Source organism: Oryctolagus cuniculus, chromosome 3 (genome assembly GCF_964237555.1).
Source record: "Oryctolagus cuniculus chromosome 3, mOryCun1.1, whole genome shotgun sequence".
Taxonomy (NCBI): domain Eukaryota; kingdom Metazoa; phylum Chordata; class Mammalia; order Lagomorpha; family Leporidae; genus Oryctolagus; species Oryctolagus cuniculus.
The window spans coordinates 168755818-168775428 of NC_091434.1; the positions used below are offsets into that span (position 1 = coordinate 168755818).

The 19611-nt window shown below is 41.9% G+C and overlaps 1 protein-coding gene across 6 annotated transcripts in view; it reads right to left on the bottom strand.

Annotated features, from left to right (window-relative positions):
* Positions 1-19611, bottom strand: part of CHCHD3 (coiled-coil-helix-coiled-coil-helix domain containing 3) — a 282325-nt gene that overhangs the window by 91151 nt on the left and 171563 nt on the right. For 3 of the 6 annotated variants that reach the window (XR_011387456.1, XM_008258131.3, XM_008258129.3), the window contains exons 5-6: positions 8492-8506; positions 7169-7252 (exon numbers count right to left, since the gene is read on the bottom strand). Coding sequence is in view for 4 of the 6 variants with exons in the window: in XM_008258131.3 (XP_008256353.1) it covers positions 7169-7252; positions 8492-8506 (99 nt within the window). In the remaining 2 variants the exon portion in view is untranslated. The remainder of the gene's footprint in view (positions 1-7168; positions 7253-8491; positions 8507-19611) is intronic. The other 3 variants (XR_011387457.1, XM_008258130.3, XM_070071323.1) reach the window with 1 other exon arrangement.

Consider the following 19611-nt stretch of genomic DNA (forward strand, 5'->3'; position numbering starts at 1 on the left):
ATGATTTGCAAATCGTTCCTCTAAAGTTAGACATCGAAAAACTGGCTCCAGTTAAGGGGATCATTTTAATGGGATGCACTTTTAACAGCTCACCACCAAAAAGAAAAAAAAGAAAGTCAGTTTTATATCCCTAAAGCCAGATTAAAAAGCAATTCAAGGTTACCTAAACCACATTTCCCATTTGAAATTTCAGAGAGGTTAACAGAAAAGCCAATGCATTGGAGGATTTATTGAATAATGAATTAAGGATAAGACCCCCATATCCATTGATTTTTTTTTCCCTTGGAGAATGAAATTGGTGGTGGTGGTGAGGAGGGTAGTCCATCTTGCTTTCTACTTTTGGAATCTCTGCAATAATAAACCTCCTTTAGGAGAGCAGCTAAGAGCGGAAAGTGATTCAGTCTCTCCACCTCAATAATAAATTGCTGTGTCAATTATATTAACAAAAGATACGGTGACAGTGGGCCTTATAAATTTTTCCACCTAACAATTAACATCCAAGTGCATTTATTTGAAGTATCATTATCTGCTAATGATAAAAAATTGAGAGTAACTCAGTGTGCATGCTCCAAGCCACTTTGACAAAAACCTATGTCTCTCGCAATGACATTACAATTAAAAGTGACAATGGCTTCTGTTGCCTTCAACATCCAAACCCCTGGTCCAGAGGACCTCAGGCCTGTTCCTGCAGCTCCCGGTAACTACGGAAACCACAGAGACGCTGCCCTGATTCCAACACAAGTGAACAAAACCTCCACGCGTCAAAGGACTAACACCGCTCTCTAGGTTGACAAGTGCAAAGGAGCATAACCTGTTACTTTTCACGATTGTGTTAAACTTGCTGTCTCATGTTGCATGGCTAGGGTGAGTCGCCCTGACCTGAAATCAGGGACAACTGTTTGGAAGGCACTTTAGGAAGAGAATATCAAAGAGGTATTTCAGTTTATAAACTAAGTTTATTGAGTTACCCCCCCTCCCCTTTCCTCCAAAAAAGAACTGCTTGTATTTTGGTATCTCAGATTCATCTCTTGAAAAGCTTTCCCTCACTGAAATATTTTAACATGACTACCAGGCTTCATCTGGTAGTAAAAACACAGAATAATTTCTCCCAAGAAGGAGCACACTGCGCTGACAATAACCTGTTCTGTCGTCATCTCTCTTTATTATCATCGCTGGCATTATTTCTCCCCAAGCCTTGCACGGAGGAGCACCGAAACAAAGGTACTAATTGACAAAGAAGTCAAGCAATGAAAAAGTCAATTTGATTATACAGAGGAGCCCAACGCTTGATGATGTAATAGAAGATATGTCACTCACCGTGAGACTTAAAATTTGTCCATTTGATGTAACCATGACCTTTGAATTTAATTAGCAACTCTCTCCACAGGCGACTGACTAGTAATGTTCTTCTCTTCCTAGTAGCAATTTGTTTTTCACCATTCTCCTCACATTACTCTCTTTTGCCTAGCTTGTATGACTCCCTCTTCTTGATTCTGTGGGCTTTTACTACACTACAGTGTGTATGCAAATAGCTGCTGACAGCCAGAGGAGCCTGCACACTGGAAGCAATACAGGGCACGCGGCTGGGTTGATCTGCACATTGATTGCTCCCAAATAAGCTTTTGGATCCCCCTCAGCACAGCTCCTGAGGTCATCGGGGCTGTCACATCTCCCTTCACGCTGCGTCTTGCGAAAGCCAAGAGCAAAGGGGAGTCAGCTGAGCGAATCAATGCTGGCTCAGAATTAAGAAGTTCTGCATGCAAGACACACCATCCAACTATCACAGAGACCAAGTCTCTGGTATATCCTGGGGACACAGTGGCCTCCATTCTGGAAGACCTCTGGGAGAACAGGGATTCCACCCTCTTTTACCCCCAGGTCCTCCATCTCACTTCCCTCCCACAGGCCTCACACTACCGGAAATGAAACAGTTCCCTGTAGCACACACAGCCAGCTCGGACTCTGATGAAACAACCATACAAACCGCTGACTGAAAGTCAAGAGAGTTTGTTCTTTTTCTAGGAGATGGAATAAGATGAAACCCCTTTGGCCAGACTGTGAAAGTGTGACTCCACAAACAACTCAAATATAAAATCTACAATTGCTGAAATGACGAAGAGCTGCTTACTTCAAATCCAAAGAAATAACTCTCAGGGGTATCATCCTGCAGTTGCTAAATAAGACACTATTTAGTTCCTCTTGGTCAAATGGTGTCAGGAAATACAGATCCTGGGTGTGTGTTGTGGGGAGGGGGTGGTTATGCATTTTTGAATGTTTAGTATTTTCAGGTCAGGAGGTCTCAGTAATCAAGTTATGACATCAGGACCTAGAAACCTGCACCACCCAAAGAGCTAGTACTACATCAGTAGGACGTAACCTTCTCACATACAGAACCAACACATCCTAATGACAACACAGTGGCGAAAAGCTTGGGGTCGAGCCTGGCTCAAATCCGGATCTGTCATGCTGTGGCTGTTCTTGGGCAAGTGACTTCTTGCCTCAGCACCTGCACCTCAACGAGAGTGGGAAGACTCATGGGTTGCTTGTGAAAATTCATGCAAAGGGCCTAATACAACATAAATGCTCACTACATGCTATCATTAGCTATCACAAAAATGATGCCATAAATAACATCAGATTATTCACAGCTGTACTTGACTTTCCCATTGGGTAGGTTTAACTTGTTTACTGAAATGATTAATAAACAGATTATTACATCTTGTGTATATTTAAAAACTACAGTAACTGCATAGACATAATTGATGATATAGGCTCTACCCTCCTACTATGTGTGAGTTTTAGAAAACAAAGGGAAAAAATGAGCTCTGCCCTCAAAACACACATAGCGAATCATAATGATTATAAATAAAATGTGGCATCGTATCTTAATAAAACTGGAAAAACAAAAAAGAATTCCCCAAAGGACTTACGAAAAGCTCCTTAAAAACATTTAAGAGCCTTTTCCTTAAAAAGCCGCTCTGGGCTTCCTCTCATCGAATCACTAAGCAGGAATTAGTATCCTTCAGGTCTCAGATTCACAGTGAGAAGTTGCTGCTCTCCAAGTCTCTTACACCAAGAACCAGGAATTCACTGCCGTCAAGCCTCACGGCTGCACGAGACACCTCTAATGATGCTGAGAGACCGAACTTCACTTTCCCGTCTACGCTGATGCGGTTTCACAAGCCAGCATCACTTGACCAACTGTGGAACAAGGACTTGGACTTGAAACACTTTTCAGACGGCTTTGATTCCCAGTAACGAGTTGTTTTTGAATACTGGTTCTAGGAAGGACAAAACTGGTGTCCAGCTAAATTAAGCTCATCGTTCCTCACAAGTTAGTGGGAAGAGAAGATTCTCGCAGTCTCGGACTCGCTGCTGACTGGCCAATCTCGGTATCGGGGACGACAAGGCTGCATTCATACAGGGGTGTTATGTAACTGACCAAGGGTTTATAGAGACCGACCTGAGAAACAACCCAGGCTGGGATTATAGGAACAACTACGGCACATGCTCAGTACACTTTCCTCCTACCCACTGCCCCTTTGCTTCCCAAGAATGACCACCTGGTATTCACTCTCCACAGTTTCCTCATTGCCGTTGGTTAAAAGAAGAGACAGGTATGTGAATGCATCCACTTTTAAATCAGGGCAACCCAGATGGCAAAGGGAAGTTGGATGATTCTGCAGGTTACTCTACTATTATAATTTCTTCTTACATTGTGCAATATAAATTCAGCACTTCTACCTTTCAAACACAAGGTATGTAGAATTCCTATCGGAAATGTTAGACCTCATAATTCTCACTGCCACCACGAGACAAGAGAAGGAATCCCTCTGTAATCTTTTGCATGAAGCCTAGAAAATGCCTCCTCCTTAGTGTCTTCAACGTCTTTCAAATAATCCTGGATGAAGTCCAGCTGGAAAAAACTCTACTTGGGTACTTTAGGAATGGCAGAAACAAACAAAAAGCCAACTTCATGGAAATGGGCAGCAGACATGAGAAGCTGAATAATACTATAGTATTTATTAGTACTTTGATACAATGGCAAGTAAGATATTTTTTTATGGCTGCAGCTCCTACTGGTTAAGCTGTTCTAGTGTTTCAGGGCCTTTTACAAGTACAAGCTTCTAACCTGTAAGGATGACCCAGGAGCAGAGCATTACCCCACTTTAAAGACCAAGAACCAGAGACCACAGACTTGAGGGGAACTAACGAAGAACTGGATGGCAAGGCCTGCCTTCTGATTCCTAGCCTAACAATCCTTGCACCAGATCAATAAAATGGGTTATTACGTATTAATTAATAGCAGTGTGCTCATTCCACATCACGATTCTAAGCTCATTTGGTGCTTCCAACCTGACCTTCAAAGGCACAGTCTGTTACGTAAGATGCGAATCACATACATTTGAGCTCGTCACACCATATCCACCAATGTATTACCTGTTCTATTTGCTGCCAAAAACAACAGGTTACCTGTTAGCAGACAAATGCAATCCACCAAGGGCAAGTCTCCTCAGTCTCCTATACCAATCACTGAAATTCTCAGTAACAGTATCGGATTGATGAGCAATGGGTGAATAATACAATAATACAATAAAACTTGATGTCAAAAAAAAAAATACAAAAACAATCTATCATTGAGTGGGAGCAAAGAGGTACCTTTGACACCTTTTTGACACCTCAAAAACTGTCATTTTAATCACGTCTTCAGCAACACATATTAACTCTACGCCAGACATAGCACTGTGGCTGCCAGTGGCTGAATGGTTACTATGGGCTAGTGTTACAGATGCGTGGTGAGTGTTAGCTAATCTTAAGTTAGGATGGTAAACACCATCATACCCACATCTTACAGCTGAGGACACTGACGGGCTACGTAAGGTGGTCCAAGTTATTGAGGAGGTGAACCCAAGGCACCCAACAGTGGGAGCCCGTGCGCCAATCCACACTTCTGCAGACTGCAACTCACGGGCCAACTCACTACCTGGTTTTCAACAGCGCTAACACTGGACATACGCTTTTCTAATGGTTGAAGAAATGATAAAAAAAAAACTTTTTTGACATGAAAATGCTATGAAGTTGGAATGCTGGGGTCTATAAAGTGAGAAGACTCCCACGCACTCACTCACAGGCTCACACCATTCGCTCTCCCATCACAAAAGCAGAGGCCAAGCTCACACAGGGATCACACCTGGCCCTTTTCATCAGAAACTGCCGACCTCTTCTCTAAACTGTTTCACTGTAGGTCTACTCAACATCTCTACGTGGATGTCTTAAGAAGTACTCAAAATCCACACCCAAAATTAAACCTTTGATTTCCTCCACCACCCACATCCTATTCCAAATTTTAATAGTCGCGTCCGTGGGAAATTCATCTTTCTCCTTATAAAAGCCAAATATCTAGAGTACCTTTGAGCCTTTTCTGTCTCACTCATGTTCAAAAACATCAGCATGTTTGGTAAGCTCTATCTTAGAAATATCCAAGCACACTCCTTACCTTCAGAGCTGGTACCCTGGCTGCGGTCGCTGCCACTACCTGCCTCAGTTAGTGCCAGAATGTCTCACTGCGTGTCCTCTGCTCAGCTCTTGTCCAGGAAAGCTCCTTCATACCAGCGCTCCAGCGTCCCCAAACATGCCGAGAGACCCCCCGGCTTCCTGCCAAGAGACCCCCCCGCCACCCGCTTCCGGCCTCTGACAGTGACCTGCTGCTCTATCACTACCGGTTTCTCCTCCGGCGCCATCACTTCAGAGAGCCTCTTCACTCTGCACCTGAGCCCGTACACCTCAGCCCCGAGATGCCCGTCCCCAGCTGCTTTACTGCTCCCCATGTTCTCAAAGCCTGCCACACAGTGTGCCCAACTGGTTTAACTGAACTGAAATGCCACGGGGGCAGATGCTTAGGTCATCTTCTTCACCAGTGTATCTCTGACGTATTAGATGCTCAAGTAGACTACCTGCTGAATGACTGAGAAAATGGTCCCTACATTCAAGAAGCAACTCAGTTCAGGGAGAAAGGGAGACACACAAACACAATGAACATATAAATTACTGTATTTAGTGGAGGTTTAATAGTGTACTTCTTATTTTTTTTTTCTTACTGTCTTATCAAATGTGTCCTAAGTAAATCATACTAGGGACACTGAATCAAAAGGAAGGAAGAGTTCACTCTAATCTCATGGTTTATGTATGAAGCTAATCTAGACAACAAACCCACTTCATTGAATAGAGGCACTGATTAGGTGCTCAAACTCCTATTCGTTTTTTTTTTTTTTTCTTTTTTAATTTTCATTTGATTTGAAAGGCAGAGTAACAGAGAGAGTATTTCCAACCACTGTTTCACTCCCCAAATACTGCCACAGCCTCGCCTGAACCAGACCAAAGCCAGGAGCCCAGAACTCCATCTAAGTTCACCTAAGACTCAAGTATTGGAGCCATCATCTGCTACCTTCTGGAATGTACATTAGTAGGAAGCTGCATCAGAAACAGAGGGAACCAGGTATCAAACCAGGCTTCCTGAGAAAGGACAGAGACATCCCACACCATGACTTTACCATGACACTGAATGCCCATCCCCTAGTCTGAAACCCAATGTCTTCTTTCATTTCAGTCTTAACTTTCTCCTTGGCAATTCTGCCCAAATGTAGATCTACTATACACTAGACATAGCTAGACATACCATCTCCTCTCCTTCTTCTAACTCTTCTTCTTAAGATGTGCTACACTGTTCAGCTCTTATCTACCATTTTTGAAAGAGACATTCATTTCTTACTCACAAATGCAGAGAAACTGAGTTTTCACAAAGACAATACTCATCTAGCCTTTAAAACTCATTTTTAAGAATGTACTCAAATTTCGTCAAACTTTGGAGATGTGAAGAGTAGGACTCTACTGTTTGATCTGCAGGCAGTGTAGATTCCACTCATATTAGTAACACAAAGGAGAGTATCTGGGGGACTTCTTGAGTAGCGAAATTCATCAATGAACCAATAACCTGCATGCCAAATGACCGAGGAAGAAGACACACGTCCGGAGACAATGAACTCTCTGACTCTGTCACTTCCTGGTAGGAAAGGCAGTCAGAGTTCTGATTTATTGATTTTTGAATGAATATGTGGGAAAGCTGCCGACGTGGTATGAGAAGAGAATCAATGACAAGAAATAGTCATACCCTTTCCTCCAGTCTAGCCAGCTGCTCTTTGTAGAATGCATCCTGCTTCTTTATCACCCGGTCTTTCTCTTCCAGCTGCTTAGCCTAAAAACGGAAATGAAGAATATACTATATCAAGAAAAAGCAGCAACAGCAAAGCCAAAGTCAAGTATAAATTGCATTAGAAGTAAGTACACAAAGCTGAAGATTTTTGCAATCTAGGAGTATTAGGTCTCTGGCACAGAAAATCATTAATGTGATGATGATTGCTGTATTTAATGTAAAGAATGAATCTGCATTGTATTTTCTGGCTACTGTAACAGCTGTGTCCTACTTTGTCCAAACATATTTGGAAATGTCACAATACAGCACACAACAGAGTGTCATGTTTAACTTCTCTTTCTGAGATTAATAATTTGCATAATAAAACTTTGATTTTTTTTTCTGGGCATATGATACATGGTTAATAATGTTCTTGAACAACAACAAAAGTGCCTATATAACATTTTGCACACAAATCCTATATTTGAGACCTCTTACTTACCCAGTGAAATCTGCACATTAAGCAGGTATTGTTTTATTTCTCTTTTTATAAAGCAGCAGCAGTCTTGGAGGAGAGGTGAGGAATTAAAACTGCTATAACTGTTTATCTGAGTAACTAGTAAATACAAATATTTTAAAAACCTTTACTTATGACATTTCTAATTTAAAATAACTTTTTTTACAAAGCTAAAAACATGTAACAAAATATTTTACAGCCTTTTAAAAATTTACAAAGATGGTTACATATGAATTAATTTTAAGATTAACAAAAAAACACATTGTTTAAACTATTTGGTATGTGGACTAGTATGCTTAATTGAATTTTATCTCTGATGCAAAAGATCTCCTGAGATCACCCAGAGTTAGAAAAAATTTTTACTTGTTTTTTCTTCAGTGAATGCTGAATAGTACTAGTATTCTTTGTTTTAAAGCAGAATGACAGAGACTGGTTCACTCAACAAATATCCACCAACAGCCACGGTTAGGCCAGGCCAAAGCCAGGAACCAGGAATTCCACCCAGGTCTTCCCCGTCCATGGATGACAGGGAGCCAAGCACTTGGGCCATCTTCAGCTGCCTTCCCAGGAGCATTAGCAGGGAGCTGGATGGGAAGTGGAATGGCCAGAGGGGAACCAGCACTCCAGTGTGGGAGTCACAGGAGGAAGCTGCACCTGGTTCTGTGCTAACATTCTTTTCAAAGCCATCGAGCGTGGTCTGGCTCAGTCCACGTCAGGGTGACTGTTCCCTCAACTGCTGTTTAGGTGAGTCTATTTGCACACTAGGTGGTTGTTTTGCTACTTACTTTTTCTTCAATGTCCTGAGGCATGTCAAAAACAAAGACACAGTCATGTAACAAAGTAAAGTACTGTTTTTCTTAATACCACAGAGAAACTGGATAGATAACATAGAAAATGTAGACCAAAGGCAGTAATGGAAAAACAAATATGAGGAGATGCCTAACTCAGAACACATTTCAATGTCATGGTGCTTCTGCAGTTTAAATAGAAGATTTCAATGAAAAGTTCGTGTGGCTGTAAAGCATATGAATAAAAAACACAAAGACAATATCAAGACTAGATAAATACACTCCCATGCCAGCCCTGCACCTGTGCTTCCTTGATACAGCACAGTGGAAATCTTCCTAGTCTGTCAGTACAAAGGATCTCTAACTTCAACATGCACACTCAGAACATAAATAAAGGAAATGGAAAAGGATGGACTTAGAACTTCCATGAAACCTAAAAAAAAAAGCCATAAAAAGTCAGTAAGTGAAAGAGGAAAAGAAATCTCAACATGCAATCAAGAGAGCTGATGTGATTATTGGCAATTATTGATGCAATTTTGGCAATTTATAAAATAAGTTCTATGTCTCTGCATATCTTCTCCCAAAAAGTCAAAATAAAATACACAATATCACAGACTAGAAATTTGTATTTTAAAAGAAATATAAATAATAAGCACATGACAAAAATCCGACCTCACAGGAAATCAAATAATACAAATTAAAATAGTAAGCTCTCATTATTCATCCATCAAATGGGCAAAAATACAAAATAACAATTTTATATTGCCAAGGATACAGGAAAACAGCTTGTCCCATACACTTCTGCATATAAACTGGTATAACTGTTTTACAAAGCAAGTCAACAAAATGTAATGTGTCTTAAAAATGTACACATGAGGTCTAAAAATTCTACTTCTAGGACCTATTTTTTACAACATATGGCAACACACAAAGACATTCATGGTAGCACTGTTTAGAATTCCAAGGAAAGAAAAGCAAAACCAATGCCGTGATTAAACAAAATATGATTATATACTCAAGTAAAAAAAATTATAAACAGCAAGGACTATATGACCTCTTTTATTATAGGGAAAAAGACCAGAATATTCTATAAAATGTCAACAGAGGTCACACCAGAATGGTAGGCCTATGTGTGGATTCTGTTCACATGTCATCACTTCAAGTCTCAGAATCAGAAGTAAATATACTCTGTAGTCAAAGGGCACAGAGAAGAAATTTTCTGATGTAAGAGAATGAATTTTGGTTACACAATTACATGCATTTTTTATATAACTGTATATGAAAAAAGAACGAACTTACTTCCATAAATTTTAAAGTAAATATAAGTTAAACATACTAAAAATGATCAGGCCTGTTTTACTTCCAGTTATTCAGAATAGGATCATTTAATCTGCAAAAATGCAACAAGCATTATTTAAAGCAATGAGTATGTGGGAACAACAGAGGTTTGGGTGAATGAGATATGATTTTAACAATAAACTGATTACAAATATTCTGGGCCAGTTATACTCTCAAAAATTAAGTCACTGAAAATGAATACCATAATAATTTCTTAAGACTCAAATAATGGGAAAAAAGACAAGTCACCAAACAGTATGTACAATAAGTTCCTAATTCTGGATAAGAATCTGGGGGAAGGGGGCAGTGCTCAGAAGAGAGAGAAAGAGAAGGTTGACAGCCAGTTATGTAGACATGGAAAAAATGTGAACTATGTTAACACGTGGCTGGCGATTATGATATGGACAGAGACATATATTCTTATTTGAACTGTTCCCTGTTTTCTATGAAGAACAGTTATTATTTCTTTAATTACAAACAAATCTTTAAACATCAGCATTACATATTTATTCTTGACTACAACATGGACATGTGACACAATGCACAATCTAAAAGAATGAACTATTAAGTAGTCATTTTAACAACTTCCTTCAATATTTTTAAGCAAATTGAACAGTTATGAGTAGCATGGAAATAATTTTGCCTACTAGATCCTTAAGGTATTAGTACCTGGTTCTCTTCCCCATTCAACATATGACATTACCTACCATGGTTGTTAAAACACTTGTACTAAAAAATGTTTCTTCTGCTCATATTGTAAGATTGAGCATTTTTAAGAAGCAAAAGAACTACAATGAATGTTCCATGATGGTTATGTACAAAACACTAAGAAAATTCAAGACTACAAAGCACGCTACTTGAGCCTACTGAGGGCACTCAAAAACCGACGATTTAATTTTTGAAGAGCTGATTACAACCTAAGGATGCAGTCATTCACTTTTCTAAGACACGATCCTTAGAAAATTTTAAAGCAACATGTCAAAAGGTCAAATATGCACACTAAAGACCACAGAGGGAGATACCTACAAGGCCCAAAGGCCTGACAACAGCAAACCATATGCTGAACATCACAGATCTTACCCCTGACTGCAAACAGAATCAATAGTTCAAGACCCGCTGGGGGGAAAAACAAAGCCAGAAACATGGCCACAACACTTTAATGGCACATTGCTTTGAAACAGTTAATGTGATGCTGGGCGGAGGAGTCACACGATATGAATCCTGAAACTTAAATAAGCCCAGAATACATTGACTAAGCTAATAGCTGCTGCGGATGGAGAGTCACACTCAACTTAGGAAGAAGCAGTAAACCAACTGCAAGGAAATAAAACTTCCCCGTAGAACTCTCTAACAGATGCACAGAACCTCTGAAAACGAACAAATAAAAACAACGAGGATTATAACATTATTTACTGTTATGGTGGAATCATTTCTTAGGGAAAAACAAAGAATAGAAAAGCTTTTCCCTATCTCCTATTGGCTATTCCTAGAAGAAATGTGCACTGATTAGTTTTCAGAACCTGCTGGAGTTGGCACAACATGATTGGTCTTGAAAACGTGACTGAACAGACTGAAGTGGATCATTATGGAAAACTTGAGCATCCCATGAGCAATCGAAACAAAGAAAATAAAGAAATCAAGTCCTAAGAAACCCAGCGCATCAACATTTTGATGTCTTAACTCAGTGTTGTAGCTAGACTAGAGATGAAATATACATGCATTTACTTCCATAAAGATCTGTCTCTGTAAAAAGGACTTGAAGGCGATTTACAATCATGAATACAATAACAAACTCAATACAAGACAGAACGGGGATTATGAATATGGCGTATCATGCAGACAGAAGCCTTACCTTTCCATACATATTCTGGGGTAAATCATCATAGCGCAAACTTTTTGGCATGACTACGCCCTTCTAGCCCTGGCTGCTTCTGAGGATTGGGTACCGCACACAGTATAGAGCACTGGAACCCAGTGACATCACAATTGCTTAGCTCACAGGTAGCACATGTTACCTCACACGAGCACAAGGTGTGCCCCAGCAAGATTCTGTGTCATGAGGAAGCTTAATGAAGTTCCTGGAAACGTCACTGTTCAATTTTAGTTCAAGGTGGAAAACAAAGCAGGTGTCTGCTCTATTTTCCACGGGATCAGACCATCAAATCAAAGATGACAAGGACCAAAAGAGACATCAATTCTAAATTGATCTAAATAGGAAGTGCTTATCACCACATTTCCTTTCATTCTAAATTTTGTAATAATTTGAAACATATAATGAACTGTGGGAATCAATCCTACTCATCTGTGACAGATGAAATGCATCCACCTGTCTCACCCTCATGTGAGTAGAGCAGCACTACGGGGAGGACCGCATGTGAGACATGGTCTATAGGAACCTGACAAAACACACACCGACATGAAACAGAGGACTGAGCTACCGAAGGGGCCTGAACAACACACATAGAAGGTAGTATTATCTGATACTACATTTAAAAGCTGTAGAAAATGACCACTGTGAAAAAGAAGCCATTAACAGAATAATTAAAGCAGCCATGCATTTCATGAGTTCAATGCTAGACTTTTGTAATAAATGAAAAATTACATAGGGTTCACTGAGCCCCTACCAAGTGGCATACATAAAGAACTATGCTCAGAGCACTGTTTTCTGAACTACACCAGAAGGTGACTTTCCAAAGGGGAGCTCATCTGGGTGAGCTTAAAGGATGCTCAATTTATTTATCATACTTTTCAATGTCTACTTAGAAGCATGAGCATAAGCTATGAGCAAACCTCAGCTTAAATTATGCTGATGTCCACTGACACTCTAATATCTGTTTGACCAAGGTTGAAAGTTGATTAAATACAAAAACTCTCTCTCAACAGATGTCCTTATTTTACATCTGGAACTCAAACCCAAGCCCACAGGATTGACTCAGTCAGTTTGGTTTTGCTTTGTGTTCCCCAGAAAAATTCCAAAAAGCCTGGTATCATATGTTTTGGCCTTTTCATAGTTAATGACATCCTTAAACTGGTGAATTGAATATGCTCTCTGCATGTTAGGGCATATCTGGTTATTCTCTTGAAATAAGAAAGCAGAGGCAAAGATGGATGGTTTTTGGAGTTAAAAAATTAAAGCCAACAATGAGCGAGAAGCGGAGATTGCTGGAGTACATAAATTTAGAATAGAAAGCGATCTTGGTGGTGTTTTAAAATTTTTCAGAAGTTCTCCTGTAACTTTTGTGCAGATTGTGGTACTCAGCAAAAGGAGCAAAATTAAATGCTAGATGAAATCAGAGACTATTTTATAAGCTTCCTTCTGTAGCTTTAGAGAGGGGAGACAATTTTAAACTCTACATTTACTTCTTTAGCTTTCTGGTGTAATTCCGTAATTCAGAACTTATTAGGACAATGGTGTAGCAGGAGACCTACTTGGTACAGAGACCCTGATCTCTGTGTTGGCTTTGTTTCATCACCACATGGCCACACATTGACCTGTCTCATCACTCACATTCCACAATCACTGTCAGATGTCATTTCCTTCAAACACTTTCCCTCAAATCAGAGCTACCTTACATTGGTTGTGGTTTGTCCCCTCTAAAATTGATGTCGGAGTTCAATCCCTACTGTAAGGTAGTAAAAGGGTGGAAAAGTAACCTGACAATGACCTTGGGAGGTCACTGTGGTTAGATAGGGTCGTCAGGGTGAAGTCCCTATGATTATTGGTAGTTCTGTAAGAAGTGGGAGAGAGATCAGAAGACATGCACGCTTTTGCTCCTGGTCTCACTATGAGACACCCCTCACAGCCTCAGGAAATCTACCAGCAAGAAGGCCATCTCTAGAACCATCAGCCAAAATGCACCTTTTTGCTTTAGTGTAACACAGGCTATGGTGCTGTGCTTTCAGTAACAGAACCCAGACTATCAACACCCTGCTGCCTCTCCCACTTCTGCATTTAACAGAACTTTGGGCACACTTCTTTACGACACCTGTGACAGACTTCACCTTCACCACCTCTTCTGTGACGGGCCTCCTCCTTGACTGCAAATGCTCTTAGACAAGAAAAGGGCATTCCTCCTCTCCGTCTGCATCTTTGGCTTAACCCACATCCTTAGTTTCTACAAAGGAGACACCGAGACATGGTGGCGGAATGGAAATGAACTGTACTGAGGGCGAGAGTTTGTACAGAGTAAGCAGACGTGGTTTCTGGGAAGGAAATCCGTGAGTTCCTTGGAGCTGGCATGGCACAGATGATGTCATACTATGTGTACGTGTTACTCAGGTTAGCTCTGAAACGGTGCTGCTAGTGTGTTGCAGAACATAGGATCCAGGGGCCATGAGCACGCATTCTTGTTAGAAGCTCAGAACTGACAGCTCAGTGAGTCAAGGTGGCCACGACTCAGGCTGGATCCATGTGTGTGGCTGGATCAACATCAATGTCCTGCTGGGACTGGGATCTTATCAGTGAAAATGGTTCATTAACCAGTAGTGTGGCCCATGTTAGATTTGAGTTCTTTTTAGCAAGATTACAGTTATCCAAATGACATGTGTTAGCTACCATGTTATAAAGACTCCTGCACCTGCCACACGAGCAGGTTATGAGTAGCCAATGAGGCCTACAGTTCCAGCTTTCAGGACATGCCTCAGTTTTGAACCTTCAGCGGTCCAAGGTGCAAAGATTCTTGCTGTGGGCCACACTGACATGGCAGGGAAGGTAAGGCTTTCTTGTGGAAGTTGTCCTGCGCACTGCAGGCAGTCTGGGGCACCCTTGGCCTCTGATCTTTGGAGCCCGGTACCATCAGCCCTGCGCCTCAGCTGGCTGAAGACGATTGTTGCTTGCCTGAGGCCAATCACAAGCAGCCTTATCCACCTTAGGTGAACCTCTCCTACAAATAAAGCACTTTTTATAAGAACAGACAACTGGGAATTGGTTGAGTTTTACACAAGGGGTTGCAGGAATCATTGTATACCTGCCAGCTAACGAATTTTTGTTTAATAAACGTCTGCATTGCAGAATTAGGCTTGGGGGAAGCTGGGAGGGTTGAATTGTGAAGGCAAAAATGTACAAAAAAGCAACAAGGGCAGTTCACGTCCATGTCAAGTAATGCATCGTGTCCCTGGGAGAGAGAAAATTAGAGATTTTAGTTTTATTAGTCTCAATCTACAACACAGGTACATGAGCTCATTCTTTTCTATGCCTCCCCCCGTAACCAGAACCCAGGTCTGTATCCTTTTAAGTCCATTTCCCTGACGCTCAGTTCATGCAGGACGGAGAGCTGATGTGAACTTGTGAACTGGGACTTGCTGTTCAACATTAGTTCTGCTTGGGCAGTGCCGATGCCACACCAGTTGTTAAATATTTGATACAACCTTTGGGAAAACAGGGCCTACTGTGGCTCCGTTGTAACTTACAAGTTCCATGTCACAAGACACATGCTGTTTCTACACGGAGTCTCGCCTGGGAGGTGCTGAGACACACCACCACCAGTGCTGCATTCTATGCTCCTCTTCACACAACCACTTAAAGCAAGAGCAGCCAGCATGATCCCCAACACACAGGAGACATTATATGGATGCTGATTCACAAGCAAACTGAGGGTGAGGGTTTCAGAATTCTCAAATAAACGGTTTTATCTTCTCTCAATGATACTAATTTCAGCTACTGTAAGTTTATGAAAGACACAAATAAACACAGACATGCATCAAGCCTAAAAGGAAAGAGCACGTTCAAATTCAGCAACTGAATATAAAACAAATAAACAAAGTTCCAGAAGAGCAAGTTCTATAAAGGACTCTGTGTCACACAATCATTAATGGGCTGAAAAACTTGAAGGCATTGGGACCGGCACTGTGGCATAAAGACTAAAGCTGCCACGTGGGATGCTAGCATCCCATATGGATGCTGGTTTGTGTCCTGGCTGCTCCACTTCCAATCCAGCTCCTTGCTAATGGCCTGGGAAAAGCAGCAGAGGATGGTCCAAGTGCTTGGGCCCCGGCTCCCCATGTGGGAGACCTGGAAGAAGCCCCTGTCTCCTGGCTAAGGTCTGGCCCAGCTGTGGCCATTGCGGGCATCTGGGGAGTGAACTAGTGGACGGAAGACCTCTCTCTCTGTCTCTCCTTCTCTCTTTGTAACTCTGTAACTTTCAGGTAAATAAATCTTTAATAAAAAAAAAAAAACTTTATAGAATTACAAGCAAAAAACGAAAAAGGGATTGTATTCAATAAAACTACTATGTGAACATGGACTTAGAGCAGGAAGAGACTTTAATCATCAAATTCCACCAAAGAATAGATGACACATGTTGTCAACTATTAAATGCCACCTAGAAGTGTGAAGGCAACAGTGACCGCGGCACTAGGCCACAGCTGCTGTGGTGTAGGGTGGGAAGGAGTGCTAAGCTTCTGGAGTTATGTAATAATGTGCAATTAGACTAAAATGGCTCTCCTTTCTTATTCCATAATGCAGGAATAAAACTTCCACTTCTGAGCACTTACATGTAATCTTGTTTTACCACGGAGATTAAAAATCTTAGAAGCACTCTGACACAGAGGCGCTAGTTAAACTGCACTATCTGTGCCAAGGTATTTGGTGTCACTGATCTGACAAATAAATTGGACAACAACATGGAGACAATTACCGTGCAACTTCTAAATTCCTTTTCTTTTGGATTAACTTGTATTTGCTCAATTTAAATTTAGGTGTAATGTTCGTTCACACTATGGGGACCGACTGGCCAGTCAATGTCTTCTCCAGCAATTGGTTCCACTTTCAGAGCTGGAAAAACTTGCCGAGATGGTCCAGTTCGTTTTGTAGGAGATTAGTGAGGCTCCAGGATCTGTGCTGACTAAGGGATTCTGTAAGGTCAGGAAGACAGCTGGTTCTGAAGCCCCTGCCCCTTGAAAGCACTGTTGTCCCCATCACTCTATTTCTTGCCCTGCTAGCTTGAAGTTAAGAGAAGAAAATGTAAAATGACTAGTCACACATTTGTAGTTATTTTTGGTACTACTCAACATAAAGAGATTCTTTTTAGAGGTTTTCTCCCAGAGTTAATGAGATCATTCTAAAAATACCTTCAAAACCACCTGTGTCCTACGTCAGTTCAGGTCCTTGGGGTGCAGATGCTGACACAGAATTAAAACACAAGAGACTGAAGACAGGGATGCCTGGGGAGGACAATGGAGAGGTTGCTGGAGAAGGCAGGTGGGCATCGGGCCATGCAGCAGGTTTGATGGGGGCAAACAGGAGTGAAGGAAGGAGACTAGCACAGCTCTAATGAAATCCTTTTATATTTTTAAAGATTATTTATTTCAAAGGCAGAGGCAGAGAGACAGGTCTTCCATCTGCTGGTTCACTCCCCTAATGGCCATAATGGCCGGAGCTGCATCTGTCCAAAGCCAGGAGCCAGGAACTTCTTCTGGGTCTCTCATGTGGGTGCAGGGGCCCAAGGACTTGGGCCATCTTCCACTGCTTTCCCAGGCCACTTCAGAGAGCTGGATCTTAAGTGGAGTAGCTGGGACTTGAACCAGCGCCCATATGGGATGCCGGCACTGCAGGTGGTAGCTTTACCCAGTACGCCAGAGCACCGGCCCCATGAAATCTTAAAACCCTTGCCATGCGGATGCCCTTCACAGCAGGGTCGGTTTCAAAGACTGAGCTGAAGTGCACCCTCCTACTCCGCCACATGATCTGATTTGCTAATTAACACAAGACAAAATGATGACAACAAACTATGGGCAGGCCTTAAATGTTAACTTGCAGCTAAACAGAGGTATAAAACACCAAGCCAAGAATGAGGTTGTATGTGTTGTGACTATCAGTTCCTTTTAGAATTGCTTCTCTTCTGTAGGTTGGACTGAGCAAACCCAACTGGACCCCATGCAATACAACTGACCTACACAGAAAAAGCAAGCCAACAGGCATCAGACAAAGCTTCATACCACTTTGGCTGCCAACTCATGGTCTTCAACAAATCACTTAGCCTTTTTCTGGTCTGTTTTCTTATTTGTAAAGTTCAGGGGATAGGCTAAGTAATATCAAGGATCTTTGTAAAATTCACATTTTATGTACTACATTTACCACCACATTTCTTTTATTATCCACTTAGAATCTATTGGAAAGCCAGGCCAGAGGAAATTCAATAAATGTGTATGTTCTGCTGATAAATGGCTAGGATGCAAAGGCATGCATTAAATGACATTTGGAAATAACTGTGCATGTGTGACACCTCATTTCCAGGGGCACCACCGATGCTCCCCCTCTGTCTAACCCGAGCACTGAGTTTGCAGCCCTACAGCAGAGCCCTGCTGCTCCCTGAACCTACCACCACCTGGGAAATTCAAAAAATAAGAACGGGGCTGAACAGGGCCACTTTTTAAAAAAGAGTAAATTCAACTCCATGCTGCTAACCAGATCACACTATTTCTTATTTTCTAAACAAGAGCAAGACCAAAATAATAGCAATCATAATCATCAGACATCTTCATCTGGGGCCCTCTTTTAATTTATTTTCACTTTAGGCCGAGAGACGGGGACAGGCAGAGAGAGATCTTCCATTCACTGGTTCACACTCCAGTGCTTGGAACAGTCAGGGCTGGGCCAGGTGGAAGCCAGGAGTGCAGAACTCCATTTGCATCCCACTGTGGGTGGCAGGGACTCAAGTTCTTGCTGCCTCCCAGGGTGCTATTAGCGGGAAGCTGGGTCAGAAGTAGAGTAGCCTGGACTGGAATCAGGCACTCCGACGTGGGATGCAGACACCCCAAGCAGCAACTTGGGCCACTGCACCAAATGCCCATGCCTTACGTGGCGCTCTACTGAGGCTAGTACAGTGGAAATACTTCACGTGCATATTTAATTTATGCAAACTCAATTCCCCAGGCTAAAGGAGGGAAAATTGACAAACTGTAGTAGCACCCAGGACCCCCACGTCCTCACCAGGAAACCTGGGGCAGCAGACACACTGCAGTTCTACACTGGGCCTGTTTCATTTCCCACACAGTATGAACACCTCTTCGTTACACAGGCGTCTTCCACAAATCCTTACATGGAAGCCAGCATTATCATCCAGTGCTCAACTAAAGAAACCCTGTGACCCAGTAATGGAAGAAAGACCAGCAGTACCAGGCGCTGGCATAATTGTGAACAAAATAAAATTTCACCTTACGTGATGACTTTAACACTAAATCCTGAAGCAAGATGCGGCTCCACTATATGTCAAGGAAAATGCAATTTGCAAAAGTACTTAAGTGGCAGAAATTCCTTTCTTTAAAAAAGATCCTCACTGTTAATGAAATTGGCCTTGTAGGACAATGTTTTCCTCAGAAGGAATATTGAAGGGAGTCTTGAAAACCTTTGGCTTCCATGACAAAGGAAAAGAGGTTACGAGATCAGGCGGTGGGAAGGACTAGTGATAACCCTAGCTTTAGAGGAAGAAGGCTTAAAAGGCAGGAATGGGAGGCTGGGAATGCAGTCAGAGCATGCATCATTAGGATGGAAAGCAACATAACACACAAGAAAGGATGCAGAACAGCCACTTGAGTGCCTGGGTCCAGCTGGCTGAAGAGGGGCAAGAAGACAGCCACCGTCTCTGTCCACTGCAGGAGCCATGCCGAGGGGAGGGCAGTGTCACAGGAGGGAAGCAGTCAATCTCCTTGCCTGATCCCTCCCTGGGGCCTGGATGGCTTGGATTCATTCTCAGCCCTATTCGCACTGTAGTACAGGAGGACCATAATGAATCAGGGAACACTGGAATCCCAGATCCTAGAATCCCTTTGCACACCGAGAG